This window comes from Gopherus flavomarginatus, chromosome 2 (assembly GCF_025201925.1).
Source record: "Gopherus flavomarginatus isolate rGopFla2 chromosome 2, rGopFla2.mat.asm, whole genome shotgun sequence".
Lineage (NCBI taxonomy): Eukaryota > Metazoa > Chordata > Testudines > Testudinidae > Gopherus > Gopherus flavomarginatus.
This window is the reverse complement of record NC_066618.1, coordinates 152,735,599-152,754,113: the sequence shown is the minus strand read 5'-3', so window position 1 is coordinate 152,754,113 and position 18,515 is coordinate 152,735,599. Positions and strand designations below refer to the sequence as shown.

General features: G+C 52.0%; 1 protein-coding gene across 13 annotated transcripts in view; it reads right to left on the bottom strand.

The window, feature by feature from the left end:
• Positions 1-18,515, bottom strand: part of CAMK2B (calcium/calmodulin dependent protein kinase II beta) — a 137,409-nt gene that overhangs the window by 109,304 nt on the left and 9,590 nt on the right. For all 13 annotated transcript variants that reach the window (XM_050937443.1, XM_050937445.1, XM_050937446.1 and 10 more), the window contains exon 2: positions 10,631-10,725. In XM_050937443.1, coding sequence (XP_050793400.1) covers positions 10,631-10,725 — 95 coding nt within the window. The remainder of the gene's footprint in view (positions 1-10,630; positions 10,726-18,515) is intronic.

Genomic DNA, 18,515 nt, shown 5'->3' with positions numbered 1-18,515 from the left:
GCTCCCTGCAATTGTAGGCAGCCCCATCATCTCATCCCTGCCATAAACTTATCAAGCTCAGTCTTGAAGCCAGGTAGGTTTTTTGCCCCCATTGCTCCCCTGGGAGGCTGACACAGACCTTCACTCCTCAGATGGTTAGAAGATGCTCTGGAGTTCTGTGAAGCTGGAGTACGCTCCGTGCAAACAGGACGGGGCTGATTTTAGCTGCAAGCCCGTAACAAGCCCTACTGAGCATAAAGATGGCACTTGGCCGAAGTTTTATAACTCAGCCAAAACTGAGTGGATGTTCATGAGAACTGCAAAAGCCACTTCCCTGACCCACGGACCATCCCTCTGCCAAATTTCAAGCTCCTGCTCCAAAGCCTGGAGGGAACTGACCGTGGGAAAACCTACCTATTTTATCCTGTCCTTATTCCTGGGAACAGTTGAACTATTTTTGCCAAAAATTCAGCCTGAGCCGACACTCAGCATGGAGAAATTTCAGCCTGAATGGTAAAGAGCTAAGCATCTGAAAACAGGGTTTAAATAAGATTAAGTGTCAACCTTGCCTATGGGCATCACAACCAGCTCTGCCTAGAATGGTGGGCTCCCTGAGATTATAAACTGCCAAAGACCGAGGTTCACTAGTGACAAGACGTTTGATGACCCTCATCGCACCAGGACATCCATAGGCACTGACTCTGTGAGTGCTCTGGGGCTGGAGCATCCATGGGGAAAAATTAGTGGGTGCTCCACACTCACCGGCAGCCAAGCTCCCTCCATCCCTGCCCCACCTTCTCCCCCCGAATGCGCTGCATCCCTGCTCCTCCCCCTCCCTCCCAGTGCTTCCTGTCCGCCCCCACCTAACAGCTGTTTGGTGGTGCTTAGGGGGAGAAGCGGGGACATGGTGCGTTCAAGGTAGGAGGCGGAGAACAGGCAGGGCAGGGGCGGGGATTTGGGGAAAGGGGGTGGAATGGGAGCAGGAGGATGGGGCTGGGTGGGAAAAGGCAGGGTGGGGCAGGGACTTTAGGGAAGGGGTGAGGTGTGGGGGCACCCACCAGGCAGAGGGGAAGTTGGTGCCTATGAGGACATCACTGGAATGGTCAGAATGGCCTGCACAGGATGGACCCAAGCCGGGAGGAGAATATTCCATTTTGGGGGGTCTAAGGGCATTATCAAAGCCACATGAACATGTGTGAAAGGCTGAAAGGCAACACAGGCATCCTGGCGGTGAGACATGGCTCCCCAGGGGAAGGAGGCTCTTTAGCTTAAAGGCATTAATGCTACTTGACTCCACCACCTTGTCTGGAAGTGGATAGTACTCGCTTTAACGCCCTCCTCAAACGCTTCATATGAGCACTGTGTCCGGATTACAATAACCCACCTACCCCCACCCCCAGTCCCTAGCCCAGGGCAGCGCGACCTCTCACGGATTGCCAGGTTCAGCTTCATAACAACCCTGATCTTGTTCAAACACGTCAATCATGTCACCTCATAATCATCCTCTCCCAGGCCTCCATAAACCCAGTCTCATCAATCTCTCCTTCGACCTAAACCCCTCTAATCCGGTTAGCAACTTGGTCACCCCTTAGCCCCTGGAACTTCCCTCCAATGAAACTGTATCTTCCTTCAAACCGGGCAGCTGGAATGAGACATTGGCCTCCCACTGGGTTTTCTCTCTGCCGCTGCCACCTGGGCAGAGAATTTTAAATGCTGGACACTACGATGCACCTGGACTCTTCCCTCCTCAGTGCCATTTAAACTCCCCTTAAAGAGCAAAGTGCATCACTTTAAACAGACATGCTCCATTCCGGTTTACCTCTGAGCCAAGGCACCTAATCAAAATCATCATGTGAACAGCTGCATCTGTCACAGTCTTGGCCACGCCCCACACCCAGCCCCTTCTCCTTTGGGTATTGTCTACAAACTTTATGACCTTGCATGAGGGAGCAGCTGCCATGAAGAACACACTCACTGACCCAAACCCAGCCCCTTGTCACGCCTGTATCAGCCCTCTGAACACGGCCAAATGACTCCATATTCACTGCAGAGGGACACGGAGCCCAACTTGGGTCAGTTAAGTCCACACGTTTCGTTCTCTTTCCTGACTGTTATCACATGAAATAATATGATCAGAGGTGGCTGACCAGGTTTGCCCGTCTCAGACTGGGCTGCCTCGCCCCTCTGACTGGGGCCACTGAAATAATACATCCTAGAACATCCACAAATCTCCCCTCAAAGAGTTTCTGAGTACAGACATCAGAGCTCCAGATCTGCCATTTTCAGCTGCTGTTTAGACATAGGGTCTGACTGGGGTGGTTATGTCTACTAGCAATAAAAGGCCAGTGACGCTGTCTCAGAGCCTGGGTCAATTGACTCGGGCTTGCAGGGCTCAGGCTGCAGGGCTAAAAATAGCCAGGTAGACATTCCCACTCAGAATGGAGCCTGGGTTGCAAGAGTGCTGTCCCCCCTCGTTGAGTTTCAGAGCTGGGGCTCGTCTCCATGGATACTGACCGGGGCTCTGAGACTTGGTGCCACGAATGTAGATGCATGAGTATTCCTCAAACCCTGGATGCTTCTCCCACCGTCTTCTGGCCCAGCTGCTCGCAGGGTCCTGGGCCCCTCTGGCTTCTCAAAGCCAAAAGCCTTTAGAGCAGCAGCTGCCGTTGGACCCATCATCCTCTCCCGTCCTGCTCCTAGTATCTGATAGTGCTTTTTCTGGCATCCACCTCTGCAAACTCCCCCTGAGATTCCCCCTGGGCTCTTCTCGGCTCATAGATCAGCCCCAGTCATAAAGGATCTGCTGGCCAACCTCGGGCCTCAGACCTGTCCGAGCAACCTTGTGGCATGAACGGGGTCCTGCAATTAGCCATCAACTCTGGGGAAGATTTAGGGATCAGATTACAGTTCAGAGACTCATAGATGTGGAGGCCAGATGGGACCATGATCTCCTGTCTAATCCAGGCCAGAGAACCTTCCCCAGCGATTCCTGCATCTAGCCCAGAACTCAGTCAAAAAAGTGAACAGAATGTTGGGCATCATTAAGAAAGGGATAGATAATAAGACAGAAAATATCATATTGCCTCTATATAAATCCATGGTACATCCACATCTGGAATACTGCATGCAGATGTGGTCGCCCCATCTCAAAAAAGATATATTGGAATTGGAAAAGGTTCAGAAAAGGGCAACAACAATTATTAGGGATATGGAACGGCTTCCGTATGAGGAGAGATTGATAAGACTGGGACTTTTCAGTTTGAAAAAGAGACAACTAAGGGAGGATATGATTGAGGTCTATAAAATCATGACTGGTGTGGAGAAAGTAAACAAGGAAGTGTTATTTACTCCTCATAACACAAGAACTAGGGGTCACCAAATGAAATCAATAGGCAGGAGGTTTAAAACAAACAAAAAGAAGTATTTCTTCACACAACGCACAGTCAGTCTGTGGAACTCCCTGCCAGAGGATGTTGTGAAGGCCAAGACTATAACAGGGTTCAAAAAAGCACTAGATAAGTTCATGGAGGATGGGTCCATCAATGGCTATTAGCCAGGATGGGCAGGGATGGTGTCCCTAGCCTCTGTTTGCCAGAAGCTGGGAATGGGCGACAGGGGATGGATCAATTGATTCCATGTTCTGTTCATTCCCTCTGGGGCACCTGCCATTGGCCACTGTTGGAAGACAGGATACTGGGCTAGATGGACTTTTAGTCTGACCCAGTATGGGCGTTTTTATGTTCCCCTGGCTGAGCTAGAGCCTATATTTTAGAAAGAGACACCAACTCGTAACTGACAGACTCCAAGGATGGAGAATCCACTATATCTCTCGGTAAGTCAGTTACCCTCCCTGTTGAAAGTTTGCACATTATTTCTAGTCTGAAGATTTCAGCTTCAGCTTCCAGCCACTGGATCGTGTTCTGGCTTGGTCTGCTAGACTGAAAAGCCAGCTAGTATCACCCCCACATAGGTACTTCTAAAGTGTGATTAAGTCACTTCTCCGTCTTCTCTTGGATCATCTAGACTGAGCTGCTTTCGTCTCTTGCCCAGGGCTGCATTACCTCTCCTAGCTACAGCCTCAGATAGGCAGCTCACTTTCAACTGGTTATCCGCCAGGGCCCCCCGTCCTCCTCGGAGTCACTGCTTTCCAGGAGCCAGCCCAGAATCTTGTAAATGTGACCCACATTCTTCATTCCTAGATGCAAGGCCTTGCATTTGGCTGAATTCAAATGCCAGTTGTCCAAGTGAGCTCAACCTTCTGTGCGAGCCAGATCACTCCATCGAGCCGACCTGCCATCATCTTTTACCACTCCGCCAATTTTTGTGTCATGCTTTTATAGTTCCTCCCAGATCAGCGTGTGACAAAGGGGGAATTTTCTGTAATATTTTTATTAAGCCGATGTATGCCTCAGTTTCCCTGTATTGTGCATGGCTAGCCAACGGGCCCAAAAAGGGCTGTTTGGTCTCTGGGCAGGCTAAGAGACCTAAGTGTGAATGTCACCTAGCTGTCTGACCCTGAATGAGTCATTAAAAACAGGACTAGCCAAGAAAGGCATAGGCACCAACTCCACGGTGGGAAAAAAAGAGTGGGTTCTCAGCACCCACCAGCTACCCCATGGATCCGCTCCTCCCTCTCCCCACCCAGTGCCTCCTGCGTGCCAGGAGTCGGTAGGATTGCCAACTTTCTAATGGCACAAAACCAAACACCCCTGCCCTGCCCCTTCCCTGAGGCCCCACCCCTTCTCCAAGGCCACAGCCCTCGCTCGGTCCTTCCCCCTCCCTCTGTCACTCGCTATCTCCCACCCTCACTCATTTTCACCAGGTTGGGGGGTGAGGGCTCTGCCTGGGGGTTCAGGCTTTGGGGTAGGACTGGGGATGAGGGGATTTGGGGTGCAGGAGAGGGCTCCGAGCTGGGGCAGGGGGTTGGGGTGCAGGCTCTGGGAGGGCGTTTGGGTGCGGGAAGGGACTTTGGGCTGGGGCAGGGGCGCAGGAGAGGGTTTGGGGGGCGGAGTCCCGGCAGCATTTACCGCGGATCCCAGGAAGTGGCCGACAGGCTCTTGCAGCCTCTAGGCACATGGGCAGCCAGGGAGGCTTCACGCGCTGCCCTTGCACCCACAGGTGCCGCCCCCGCAGCTCCCATTGGTCATGGTTCCCAGCCAATGGGGAGCTGCAGAGCCATCCCTCGGGGGGGGCAGCGCACGGAGCCTCCCTGACCGCCTATGCGCCATGGGATCGCAGGGACCCGGCAGCCGCTTCTGGGAGCTGCGTGGAGCTAGAGCAGGCAAGGAGCCTGGCTTAGCCCTGGGCCCCCCCTGTGCCGCCGACTGGACTTTTAACTGCCTACTGGAGCCACCAGGGTCCCTTTTCTAGTGGGCTTTCTGGTTGAAAACCAGACGACTGGCAATCCTAGAGTTTGGGGGAAGGGGTGGAGTGGGGACAGGGCCTGAGGCGGAGCACGGGGCGAGCACCCTCCGGGAACTGGGGAAGTCGGCACAGGGACCCCAGATCAATGGAGTACCTGAGAAAACAGCGGCAAATCCAATCACGAGAACATTGACACCTAGCCACCAGGGGCCTGGAGGGAGGTGGATTTCCCCGTCTCTCCGCAGGGAAGGTGAGCGACATCCGCCTGCTCAGAACAAAGGACTGAGAGATGCAAGCCATGAGTGTTGGCTGCTGGAAGGAGTCAGGGCTTTCTTGGGAACTGACCAAGGAGGGCAGAGACGCAGAGTTTGAATAAGGGGGTTCACCACAGCTGGGCTGGGCTCTGGTCTGACCAAAATGGTCTCTGCTCTAAGTAACTTTCAAGTCTCTGTGCTAACGTACGGACTTCCTGCTCTGCATTCCAGGTGATTAATAAACCTGCCTGCTTGGGCTAGGCGGTTTGAGTGTCACTGCAAATGCTGGGTGAGGCACATTAATCCCTGAAAAGCGAACAAGTCTCCACCAGGAGTACCTCAGTTGGACTCGCTGAGCAGAGCTCATGGTGTCACGCTGGAGTGCTGGAGCCCCGGCAGTTCAAATGAAAGCGGCCACGTGGCTTATCCTGTGCAGGAAGAGTGAGACCCCTTGGGGGCCTGGCATGCTGAAGGGGTTCCTTCTAGTGACTGTTCAAAAGCTGGGGCATAGCACTGACCCTGTGAATCCGTGACCCAGACACTGACTAATCCTGCGCTGGGAACCAGCAAGACCCCACCACAACCTCCCTGCGAGCCCCCCTAGAAATGTCCCCAGTGGATGATTCCCCATTTACAACTAGATTTTCATATCTATCAGTTTTTAATCCATTTAATATGTGCTACACTGACTGTGTGCCATGCTGATAGCAGACCTAGCTACATACAAGGAGCACCGGGAGCTTGCTAATGCTAAAGGAGAACAATGCCCTAATGTTCATCAACACGTTGGCCTTGCCGAGCTACCGCCTGTGTGTTAAGTTACAAGATGTGCCCATTGTGTGTGGTGTTCTGTCCTGCTCTGGTGATGAGCCTGCGACAACCTTATTTAAGAGACTGAAATCTTTCAGCTCAGGCAATAGCTGTATATATGAAGATCCCTGGCTCTCAGGTTTGGTCCTCACTGCTGCCAACCCACCCAGGGGCGTTGGTGGAAACACGACTCGGGGGGTTCCCCCATTTCTTCCTTCTAAAAGAACAGGAAATCGGCTGCAACGATGCTCGAATGCATTCAACAGTTCACTGTTCAAAAGACAGGAGATGCATCATCCTAACAATGCCCCCTATTATTCTTAGGCTTGCAGTTGTGACTAGGAGTCCCAGCCCTGGGCCCTATTGTGCCAGCTGCTGTATAGCCACAAAGCAAAAGGCCACTGCCTTTGAATAGGCGATTCTATTCTCTTACCCGTGGAATTTCAGGAGATCACATCGTTCCAGGTTGGCTACTAAGGGACAAGGGAGGCAGATTTAAGCTGCAATCTCCACTTGTACTTTCCTCGACTTGAGCGTTAACTATGCAACTTTACCATCACATTCCCCTAGTGTTTATTCATTGCCTGCAGAATAGCTCTCCTTGGGGAGCTGGTTAACCACAGAGCCCTGGAGTGATTTGGATCTACAACTAGGTGGCCAGGTTTTCCCTAGAGCTGGGCATTATCCCAACAACTGGTAGTTTGGTTTTTTTTAAAGAAGCCCCCTTTTTAAACCAAGATTTGTGGAAAAAGAGACAATTTACATAGGACCCACACAAAACATTTGTTCATGGTTGTGCCCAGAGGGGAGCGCATAACTGTTGATAGTAGGGGCAGGGTACGTATTTTGAACCAACTCCTCGCAAGAAAAAAAGGAAATAAAAATACGAATATAAACCCTGGCAGAAATATGGGGGTGGCACACGACCACGCAGAGCCCCCTCCACTTGTTGCACCTCTGGGACTGGGTCTAACCATCCGACCCCACTACTGGAGCTGGGCCACTAGCCTGGGGACAGGACCATCATCAAAAGCATTAAAGCCACATGAATTTCAGGCTCCTAAAAGAAGAGAAAGGCTAACCCAGTGGGTAGGATGGGGGTCTAGCAGTTGGAAGACCAGAGGTTGATTCCCTGCTCTGCCACAGACTTCCTGAGTGACCTTAGGCAAGTCACTTAGTCTCTCCATGTTAAGATAAATGAGATGCTGGGGGTGGGGAGGGGCAGAGAGCTGGGAAGAGGCGAGCAATGCTTACCCAGACAATGTGCCCACGAGAGAGGCTGTGAGTTCTCCAGCTTCCAGGCAGGCGTTGCACACACCGGAGCGTGCAGAACCCTAGGACAGATGTTTTCTAAGAGCCCGTGAACTCCAACAGCTTCACAACACAGAGCCAGCGGGGCCTGTCCCTAAAGGCAGATGGATGGGCCAAATCCTGAGCAGCATGGCCCTGACCCCCTTCAAGTCCCATTCACTTCCTGGAGAGGCCCAGCATTGCTCAGGATCAGGCCCCCAGCAGCGAGCGTGGTACAAAAGGGAGCACAGCTGGGCCAGTACTTTTCCAGGTCCCCTTTGCTGTTATTAGGGATATTTATCACTCAGCACGGCCCCTTCTCTCCTACCAGCTCCGTCCTCCAGCTGCTGGAGTCGGCCCTGGGGTCACACGCTATGGTTGTTATCTCACCGCCGGTAGCCACGGAGATGACTGTGAGGTTGCAGACACTGTAGGGATGCGTCTCCCTCCGGAGGAGAGGGAAGATGGTTGGGAATTAACAGGCTCAGTGAGCAGAGGCAGGCGAGCCAAGCCAGAGGGGAACAGGCTCGTGGCCAGTAAGGGATCGTAGGTACTTTTCCTGTGCCCATCACCGTGGTATATGGGCACCTCACAGTCTTCAGTGCATTTATTCTCAGATACCCCTGGGAGTTACCTCCATTGTACAAATGGGTAGCGAGGAACAGAGAGCCTAAGTCACCCAGAATCTGTGCCGCCCCCCACTTCTGCCCCCCGCCTCGTGACACCTTTGAGGAATTAGTGCAGTTTCTGTTAAGAACAAAAAAACGGCCATACAGGGTCAGACTCAGGGTCCATCCAGCCCAGTATCCCGTCTACCGACAGTGGCCAATGCCAGGTGCCCCAGAGGGAATGAACCTAACAGATAATGATCAAGTGATCTCTCTTCTGCCATCCATCTCCATCCTCTGACAAACAGAGGCTAGGGACACCCTTCCTTATCCATCCTGGCTAATAGCTTAACCTCCAGGAATTTATCCAATTCTCTTTTAAACCCTGTTATAGTCCCAGCCTTCATAACCTCCTCAGGCAAGAAGTTCCACAAGTTGACTGTGCACTGTGTGAAGAAGAACTTCCTTTTATTTGTTTAAAACCTGCTGCCCATTAATTTCATTTGGTGGCCCCTAGTTCTTTTATTATGGGAACAAATAAATAACTTTTTCTTATTCACTTTCTCCACATCACTCATGATTTTATATACCTCTATCATATCCCCCCTTAGTCTCCTCTTTTCCAAGCTGAAAAGAACTAGCCTCTTTAATCTCTCCTCATATGGGACCCATTCCAAACCCCTAATCATTTTAGTTGCCCTTCTCAGAACCATTTCTAATGCCAGTATATCTTTTATGAGATGAGGAGACCACATCTGTACGCAGTATTCAAGATGTGGGCGTACCATGGATTTACATAAGGGCAAAAGGATATTCTCTGTCTTATTCTCTATTCCTTTTTGAATGATTCTTAACATCCTGTTTGCTTTTTTGACTGTTGCTGCACACTGCATGGACGTCTTCAGAGAACTATCCACAATGACGCCAAGATCTTTCCTGATTCTTTGTAGCTAAATTAGCCCCCATCATATTGTATGTATAGTTGGGGTTATTTTTTCCAATGTGCATTACTTTACATTTATCCACATTAAATTTCATTTGCCATTTTGTTGCCCAATCACTTAGTTTTGTGAGATCTTTTTGAAGTTCTTCACAGTCTGCTTTGGTCTTAACTATCTTGAGCAGTTTAGTATCATCTGCAAACTTTGCCACCTCACTGTTTACCCCTTTCTCCAGATCATTTACGAATAAGTTGAATAGGATTGGTCCTAGGACTGACGCTTGGGGAACACCACTAGTTACCCCTCTCCATTCTGAGAATTTACCATTTATTCCTACCCTTTGTTCCCTGTCTTTTAACCAGTTCTCAATCCATGAAAGGACCTTCCCTCTTATCCCATGACAACTTAATTTACGTAAGAGCCTTTGGTGAGGAATCTTGTCAAAGGCTTTCTGGAAATCTAAGCACACTATGTCCACTGGATCCCCATTGTCCCCATGTTTGTTGACCTCTTCAAAGAGCTTTAATAGATTAGTAAGACATGACTTCCCTTTTGAGAAACCATGTTGACTTTTGCCCAACAATTTGTTTTTCTATGTGTCTGACAATTTTATTCTTTACTATTGTTTCAACTAATTTGCCCAGTACCGATGTTAGACTTACCGGTCTGTAATTGCCAGGATCACCTCCAACGCCCTTTTTAAATATTGACGTTACATTAGCTATCTTCCAGGCATTGGGTACAGAAGCCAATTTAAAGGACAGGTTACAAACTCTAGTTAATAGTTCTGCAACTTCACATTAAAAGACTGTCTTGAAACTTCATACGTCAATCTAGCAAAGCAAAACAGGCCTGCAGAATTCATATCCTCCCTTCTCCTACAACTCAGCCATAGACCTGTGGGCACATGCCAAACGGGGCAGGTCCATTGGGAGACAGCAAGCGCGGAGACGGTGGTCAGTCAGGAAAGTCCACAGGTACCACATACCGACTGGAGTTATTTCATGTCTATTACAGGTGATTTTCAATTTACTGCTGGGTAACTGTTTTGGCAAATGCTGACTCTTTAAAGGCAACCACTGAAATGGCTTGATCCGGCTCCCAACGAAATCGGTGGGCATGATAGTGTCACCGCATAGGAGAATAGACACACACACACACACACATATACACACAACCCTGGTCCGGGGCAAATGCAGGAAGTCAGACAAAATGATCATCATGTCACCTGCCCTTAAAGCCCACACCCCTGGCGGCACGGCCACAAATGGCTAGCAAAGGATCCTTCCCTCCCCTCTGCTGTCACGGAGATGAGAAGGGGAGGCCAGCAGATTTCCCAGTTGGCACAGCCATGGAAGGGAAACAAGCCAAGTGCTGAGCATACCTCTTGCAGAGAGCTTCTTGGTGTTGATAATCTTGGCTGCGTACTCATGGCCGGTGCAGAGTTTGACGCAGCGTCGCACGACCGAGAAAGCCCCCCTACAGAGAGGAAAAGAGAGAAAGAAAAACAAAACTAACTTCCCAAACTCCGCAGCAGGATTGCTCAGCAGCAGCCCCCCGGGCCAGTTTGGAGAGGCCCTTAGGCTGCTGATTATTGCATTGGCTTAATATTTCAGTGTAACCAGCACAAGACATGGGGACACCTGGCATCAGCTCCAACTCGGCACCTGCCGGAGGAGCTAAGACTGCAGTGTGGCCAGGAACCAGGGAAGAAAGGCCTACAGGCTTCACAGGGCACGTTTGGGGGGTATTCTCACTATATGGGGGTGACCCAGGGACTGCTTGTTGTTCAGTGCCAAGGGCTCCCTCCAGAGGGGGCAGAGCCTCTCCCATTGAGAGGGAGGAGCTAGTCCACAATGCATTGCAAAAAATGAATATTAGCATATCACTCCCAAACACCCATCAATCCTGGTCCCAAGCCAAGGCCATCAGTGCCCCATAATGCAGCTGGGCAGGACTCATCCCACACACACTTACTCCCAAATGCCCCAGCAGCCCTACTCCCTTTTGGGACAACCAGCAATTAGCTGCTGCTGTGCTCGGTGCTGTACAACACACACCAGCGGGCCTGCCCCAAAGAGCTGACAGGCGTGGGGATGGAAGGGCAGCAGGCACCGAGCAGCCCTCAGACAGGAAGGCAGGAGTTCAGAGCTGTGGGTTTTGGCATCTGGGGTAAAAATTTTCTAAAGCAACCTCAGTGACTGAGACACCCTTCGCCCTGTTTTCAAAAGTGACTTTGGGCCAGACTGTCCAAGATACTTAGGTGCCTGAACACGCAGGGAGCGCCTAGTAGGACAGTCAGACGCATCTAAGCAGGTCAGGCACCCTGTCTCCCATGGGATTTAGGCACCTAACCTGCTTAGGCACTTTTGTATCTCACTAGGTGCCTTTCTGCGTCTTTGACGATCAGGTCCCCTAGCACTCAGCTGCCTCTGCCTCTTGGACAGCCAATGGGAATAGTGCTCATAAGGGTAGGTCCACACTGCAATGAAAAACCCAGGCCAGCTGACTCAGGGGGCTGTTTAATTGCAGGGTAGATGTTTAGGGGCCCTTCCCCCTTGCAGGGTCCTACAGCCCACGCTGCAATGAGACAGCCTTTTAGCCCAAGGCAGCTGGCCCAGGCCAGCCATGGGTTTTTAACTGCAGTGGAGACGTATCCTAAATGTCTACATCATTTCTGAAAATAAGAGTTAGGCTCCCGGGTCACTTCGTTGCTTTGAAAATTTTACCCTTTGACTCTTGAAAATTTTATCCATGGGGTGTATTTTTCACCAAAGAAACCTGTATTCATCTTAGGCCCTGCCAGACTCACTCCTGCTGGATGCTTCCGTTCCTAGGGCAGTTCCATGTTTCTTTAGCCACACTTCCAGAATGCTTTAAAACGATGTTTCCCTCCCTTGTTACAATTCCCCAGTCAGGAAACAGAATTCCCTGAACATGGGGAAAACCAGGTGTGAGGAGACCTCTCTGACCCAGCCCTTCTCCCGCTGCCTGCCTGGGATTTTGTCAACTCGCTCCCCAGCAGCTTATCTGGAGACCGTGCCCCCCTCAGTAGGATAAAGGACAAAAGAAGCTGAAATTCCAAACGTGCTAATGCGAGGATTTTGCTGGATTGTTCGGGATCAGGAAAAGCAGCTTCCACGGATGGAGGTGGTGTTTACTTGTTAAAGCCTAGTTAGCAGCATCCAAAGGTGGGCAGGGCAGGCCAGGTCCGGTCCAGCCAAAGAGGGGCTAGAAAGTGCTGTCAGCAAGTGGCCGCAGGTGGATTTGCTCCTGGCAATGCAGGCAGATAGCCAGAGTTGCTACGCAGACTGCAGCCTCTCTGAGGCTCTCTAAAAGCCAATGCTGATCACCGCAGCGCTAAGCATTCCCCAGGTGCCCAAGCCAGCACTTGAAGGGGAAAGCATTGGCATCCCTCACTCCTGGATTTCTCGCTCTGCATTGTGATCAGCTGGGAGGTCTCCTTCAGAAAAGCCAGTGGCTCTGGGTGGGCATTAAAGACCTTGGAGCCCTAGCTGAATTTGCCCCTTCACCACAGTCATTGCTGTGCAACCAGCTGCTGTCCTCCACCCCAGAGGTGGCTGCATTGCCAGGAGGTAACTTGCATGAGGGAAGCACCACTAATAAATTAATCATGGCTCCAAACATCACGTGCTGTTGGCCTCATCTTGCCACAGCCTGGCAAGGGAAGACTAGCCAGCCCTGATCCTGCCATGGAAAAGGGCGGCTGCTTCCCCCTCTGCCCAGGAGATCCTCACCAACAGTCTTGGACACCTCAATTGTCAACACCCCCCCAGGAGTTATTTTTATTTATGCTTCCACTCCCAAGCCACTAGCACAATACCTGTGCAGAGCCTCTACCTACAGCATCCTTCAAAGCACAGCCCTTTCTCCCAGGAGCACTCTTACCCTTCTGCAATTCCCTCCCCTCCACTCTGCTAGCTTTCTCTCTCTGCCACTTCCTTCCTGTGCTTTTTAACCACCTCTCCCAGCTGATGGGACAGCCACCTCCTTAGCCAGCCAGCCTACATTCTGATTAGGTAATTAAGTACTCTCCATTCCTCCCTCAAGTCTTCTCTAGGGGAAACTAATCAGAGCTTAAGTGACCGGAGTGCTGGGACAGCTGTTAGCTCTCAGCACTCTGTCACACTCCACATCATCTTGCCCAACCCAGCTGCTCCCCAGAGATGATTGCGTCTTCAAGAGCTGCAGCTCCCCAGAATGATGAGCTTCATCATCAGAGATTCACGAGTGCCTGTCTGGGGGAACAGGGGCTGGGGAAGGGTTGCAGTTTGCACCTAGCAGGGATGAGCTCTGCCCAAAGGGGGCAGAACACAGACTCGCAAGGTGTCTGTGGCTTTGAGCACAGTCACTCTAGCCCGCCCAGGAGCAGGGTGACTGATGGCTTTTCTGGTTAGCTGGAAGTTCAGAGAAAAAAATCAGTTTTGGTCAACCCAAAAACAATGAGAGCAAGGGGGAGGGATAGCTCAGTGGTTTGAGCATTGGCCTGCTAAGCTCAGGGTTGTGAGCTCAATCCTTGAGGGCCCCACTTAGGGATCTGGGGCAAAAATTGGTCCTGCTAGTGAAGGCAGGGGGCTGGACTCAATGGCCTTTTAAGGTCCCTTCAGTTCTAGGAGATTGGTACATCTCCTATTATTATTATAAGATTTGCCAGAATTTCCAGTGACAAGTCAAAAAAATATTAATAATTTCAGGGTGAACAGAACATTTTGTTTCAATGTCAAGGTCTCTTCAGCCCATTTTTTGAAAACTAAAATGAAAGGCCATTTCCCAGCAAAAAATCATTTCCAGTGGAACCGCTCACCCTGGCCTCCCCCAGGGGTCTTGGCCCAGTTTAGATCAGCCCTGGGCAGAGACCTGTAGGGAGGGCAGGGTGACAATTTTCAATGGAAACTTCTGCGGCTGCTGCCTGGGCAAGAAAGCAAAGGGCACCCAGGGTTCCTGGGGCAAAGAGAATGGAGACAGACCCCCCTCATGCTCCTTGCCAACCCATTACGCATCTGGCTATCCTGGCTGGGGGATGAAATGACTAGCTGGGGGCTCAGAACCACAGAGTGAAGCCAGGCATCCCGTTCTCCCTGCATGCACCCATTAAACACCCTCCCTTTCCTCTCTTATTTATAGTCTGGATTGCAGCAGTGTCAACAGCACCCAGCATGGGCCAGGACTGCTCTGTGCTAGGCGCTGCACGAACAGTGACTGTAGAGAGAACTCCCAGCAGAAACCCATCTCAGCAAACCTGGGCACCTTCTGCAGGGGGGAGCATGAGAGTTGGAGGCATCCTCCCCACCCCCCATCTCTCCCTGCCAAGTCTCTTCTGGGCCTACATCTCAGTTACTTTCCCCTGTGTCTTCCCTACAGGGAGCGATGCCTCACAGAACAGGGGCCCCAGTTGCCAAGAAGAGGCACACACCTAGCCCCTCCAAAACACAGCCGAGGGAAGGAGCCTCTCCCAGCATAGAGGGCGGAGCCTCTCCCATTGAGAGGGAGGAGCTAGTCCACAATGCCTTGCAAAAAAAATTATATTAGCATATCACCCTCAAACACCCATCAATCCTGGTCCCAAGCCAAGGCCATCAGCGCCCCATAATACATCTGGGCAGGACTCACTCCACACACACTTACTCCCACACACCCCAGCAACCCCTTTCAGGACAACCAGCAATTAGCTGCTACTGTGCTCGGTGCTGTACAACACCAACAGAGCAGACAGGTCTGGGGACGGAAGCGCAGCAGGCACCGAGCAGCCCTCAGACAGGAAGGCAGGAGCCATTCCTGCCACGCACGGCACAGGATCCCCCACTCCCACACACACACAGCCAAGGGGAAGCCAGGCCACGCTGCATGAGGTCCCATGGAGCGATTTCCACCATGCATGGCACGGGATCCCCCCCCAACACACACAGCCAAGGGGAAGCCAGGCCGCGCTGCGTGAGGTCCCGTGGAGTGATTCCCGCCACGCATGGCACAGGATCCCCCTCCCACACACACACAGCTGAGGGGAAGCCAGGCCACGCTGCGTGAGGTCCCATGGAATGATTCCCGCCATGCATGGCATGGGAACCCCCACCCACACACACACACAGCCGAGGGGAAGCCAGGCTGAACTGCGTGAGGTCCCGAGGAGTGATTCCCGCCACGCATGGCACGGGATCCCCCACTGACACACACACACAGCCGAGGGGAAGCCAGGCCGCGCTGCGTGAGGTCCCGTGGAGTGATTCCCGCCACGCATGGCACGGGATCCCCCTCCCACACACACACAGCCGAGGGGAAGCCAGGCCGCGCTGCGTGAGGTCCCATGCAATGATTTCCACCACGCATGGCACGGGATCCCCCCCACACACACACACACAGCCGAGGGGAAGCCAGGCCACGCTGCGTGAGGCCCCTTGGAGAGATTCCCGCCACGCATGGCACGGGATCCCCACACGAGGCTTTCAGCTTGAGAGCGTTTCTAATGATCTTCTGCCCCCGGTTCCTCCTTTCTTAGCAGTGCTGAGCAGAAAGTCTCTGGCCAGACCCGGCCGTGGCATATTCCACTCGCAGTGCCGGCAGGCGCGGTCGGGCAAACGGGGCCATCCTACTATGCTCAAACGCCTTCAAAAGAAGGAGCCAGCAAGCGGCGCCTTCAAAGAGCAGCCAACAGAAAAGCAATCTGCAGAAAGCAGCTCCAGGCCTTCCCCTGCGACCAGCAGGGGGCAGGCAAAGCAGACCAGATCACCTAACAGAGGTGGAGCCAGGGGGATTCCCAGATGGGGATGTGGAATCTGGCCCGATGCCAGCACATGTCCAGACACCCCAGGATATCAACAGCTACACCCAGCCAGGGGCTGCAGGGAGCGGCTTGATCTCACAGCCCTGTATTTCCTGCTGGAGCTTTGTTCCCCAAGCCATGTGCAGGGTGGGTGATTTTTGACCCTGATCAGCGAGATTTTATGCTCCAAACCTCTGGACTTAGAAGCCACCAAGGGGTTGGCTGGAAGAGAAGAGCCTGAGAAAGGCCATTGGCTGATTTCCTGAGGCCCTGACCTCGGGGAGGTCACATGGGCAAAGCAACCCTCCAGGCCATGGGACAAGCAGACTCTGGACTGTGGGAGCCCTTGGGAGTTCAGCTGCCCTCTTTGAGCAGAGACTAGGTCTTTGCTCTGTGTTCATAGAGCATCTGCCACATGTGGTCCTGGTCCCACCCATCTGGCTCTGAGGTGCTACAAATACATAATGAGCAGCGGGATCTATCTGAGAACCTTGCAAGGGATTTGTTCCCTGGAGCCCGGCATCATACATCTCCATTGTACAGGTGGAGAACTGATGGCCAGAGACACCCACTCAAGGTCACACAGGAAGTCTGTAGCAGAGCAGGGACAGGATCATGGTCTAATCACTGAGCCGTCCTTCCTCAAGCGCTTCCTCGTATCTGTGCTGGGCACATGGCTCCTTGTGGTCAGAGAGAGGAGAGGGGACTTAAGAATGGCCATAAAGGGTCAGACCAAAGGTCCATCCAGCCCAGTATCCTGTCTTCTGACAGTGGCCAGTGCCAGGTGCCCCAGAGGGGATGAACAGAACAGTGACCCATCTCCTGTTGCTCATTCCCAGCTTCTGGCAAACAGAGGCTGGGGACACCATCCCTGCCCAGCCTGGCTAATAGCCATTGATGGACCTATCCTCCATGAACTTATCTAGTGCTTTTTTGAACCCTGTTATAGTCTCGGCCTTCACAATATCCTCTTGCAAGGATTTCCACTTGTTGACTGTGTGCTGTGTGAAGAAATGCTTCCTTATGTTTGTTTTAAATCTGCTGCCCATTAATTTCATTGGGTGACCCCTAGTTCTTGTGTCATGAAAAGGAGTAAATAACATGTCCTTATCTACTTTCTCTACACCAGTCATGATTTTATAGACCTCTATCACATCTCTCCTTAGCCATCTCTTTTTCAAGCTGAAAAGTCCCAGTCTTATTAATCTCTCCTCACACAGAAGCCGTTCCATACCCCTAATCATTTTTGTTGCCCTTTTCTGAACCTTTTCCAATATATCTTTTTTGAGATGGGGTGGACCATATCTGCACGTAGTATTCCAGATGTGAGTGTACCATGGATTTACTCAGAGGCAATATGATATTTTCTGTCCTATTATCTATCCCTTTCTTAAAGATTCCCAACATTCTGTTAGGGAAGATATCTCCTAGGTGGCCGGTCCCTTCCCCAGGGGCTCAGGCCAGGCCAGAACGAATCCCTAAAGAAGCAACTCACTTCAGTACCATGGAGAGAACACGCTCAGTTTCCGTCTGTACGGGGCAGAACAAGCTGCCCTGGTATCATGGCATGATCCCAAAAGTGCCAGCAGCTGTGTCCCTATGTGTCTGAACTGTTGGGAGTTAACAGGGGGATTATGGCAGAGTCTAGATGCACCGGTATCAAGACTTGGGGCCCCTCTATGACACATGCCTCCCAGGTATCACCTTCAGTAACTCCTCTTCTTCCTCCTGCCCCAGCAGGTGTCTGCAGACTCCCCTTAGCCATCGCTTCGCTGAGCCTTCCTGAGAAGATCCCCCCTCCAGCCTCTCTGTGTCTAGATGATAAGCAGGCACCAAGGACCAGATGCTGTGTCTCAGAGACAGTCGCATCAAAGTTCCATTGGATTGCCTCCTTCCTGCTCTGTGACCTGATCCTTCCTGGTACAGAGCCCCAAACTGTGCTGGCCTGCTGTGCTGCCAGGTTTGCTGTGCCTGCCAGAGGTCTTGTCTGCACCACACACTGGGCCCCCAGACTGCCCCAGGCCACAGCTCCACTGGCAGAAGCTGTAATGTAGACAAGGCTGGCTCTAAGACAACACAGAGGAGAAACGCCAGAGTCCTGTCTACACTACAGCAGGCACCAGGGCAGCTGCGCCCCTTGGCAATTCCTGGTCCTGATATTGCCAGGGCAGTTGTAGCCTACGTGTCCCTGGTGTTACTGCCTCTTCCACGGTGGAAAGGGCCAGTTTAAGTGTCAAATCAGCATTTGCAGTGACCAGATCTATAGCCTGAGAACCAACGGGAGGCACGGCCCCTGCTTGGCAGATGGCATCGATGACTTTCCTAATCCAGTTAGACATGCAGACCCCAGCTCCTATTTCATCCACCTCACAGACCTTCCGACCAGGCCCCCGACCCCACTTCTGATCTGTGTGCCCTGCTCAGCATTCAGACCAGCCCACCTCCGTCTCTACTGCTCTGATCCCAGCCCCAGCCCCGTTCTGTGCCCAGC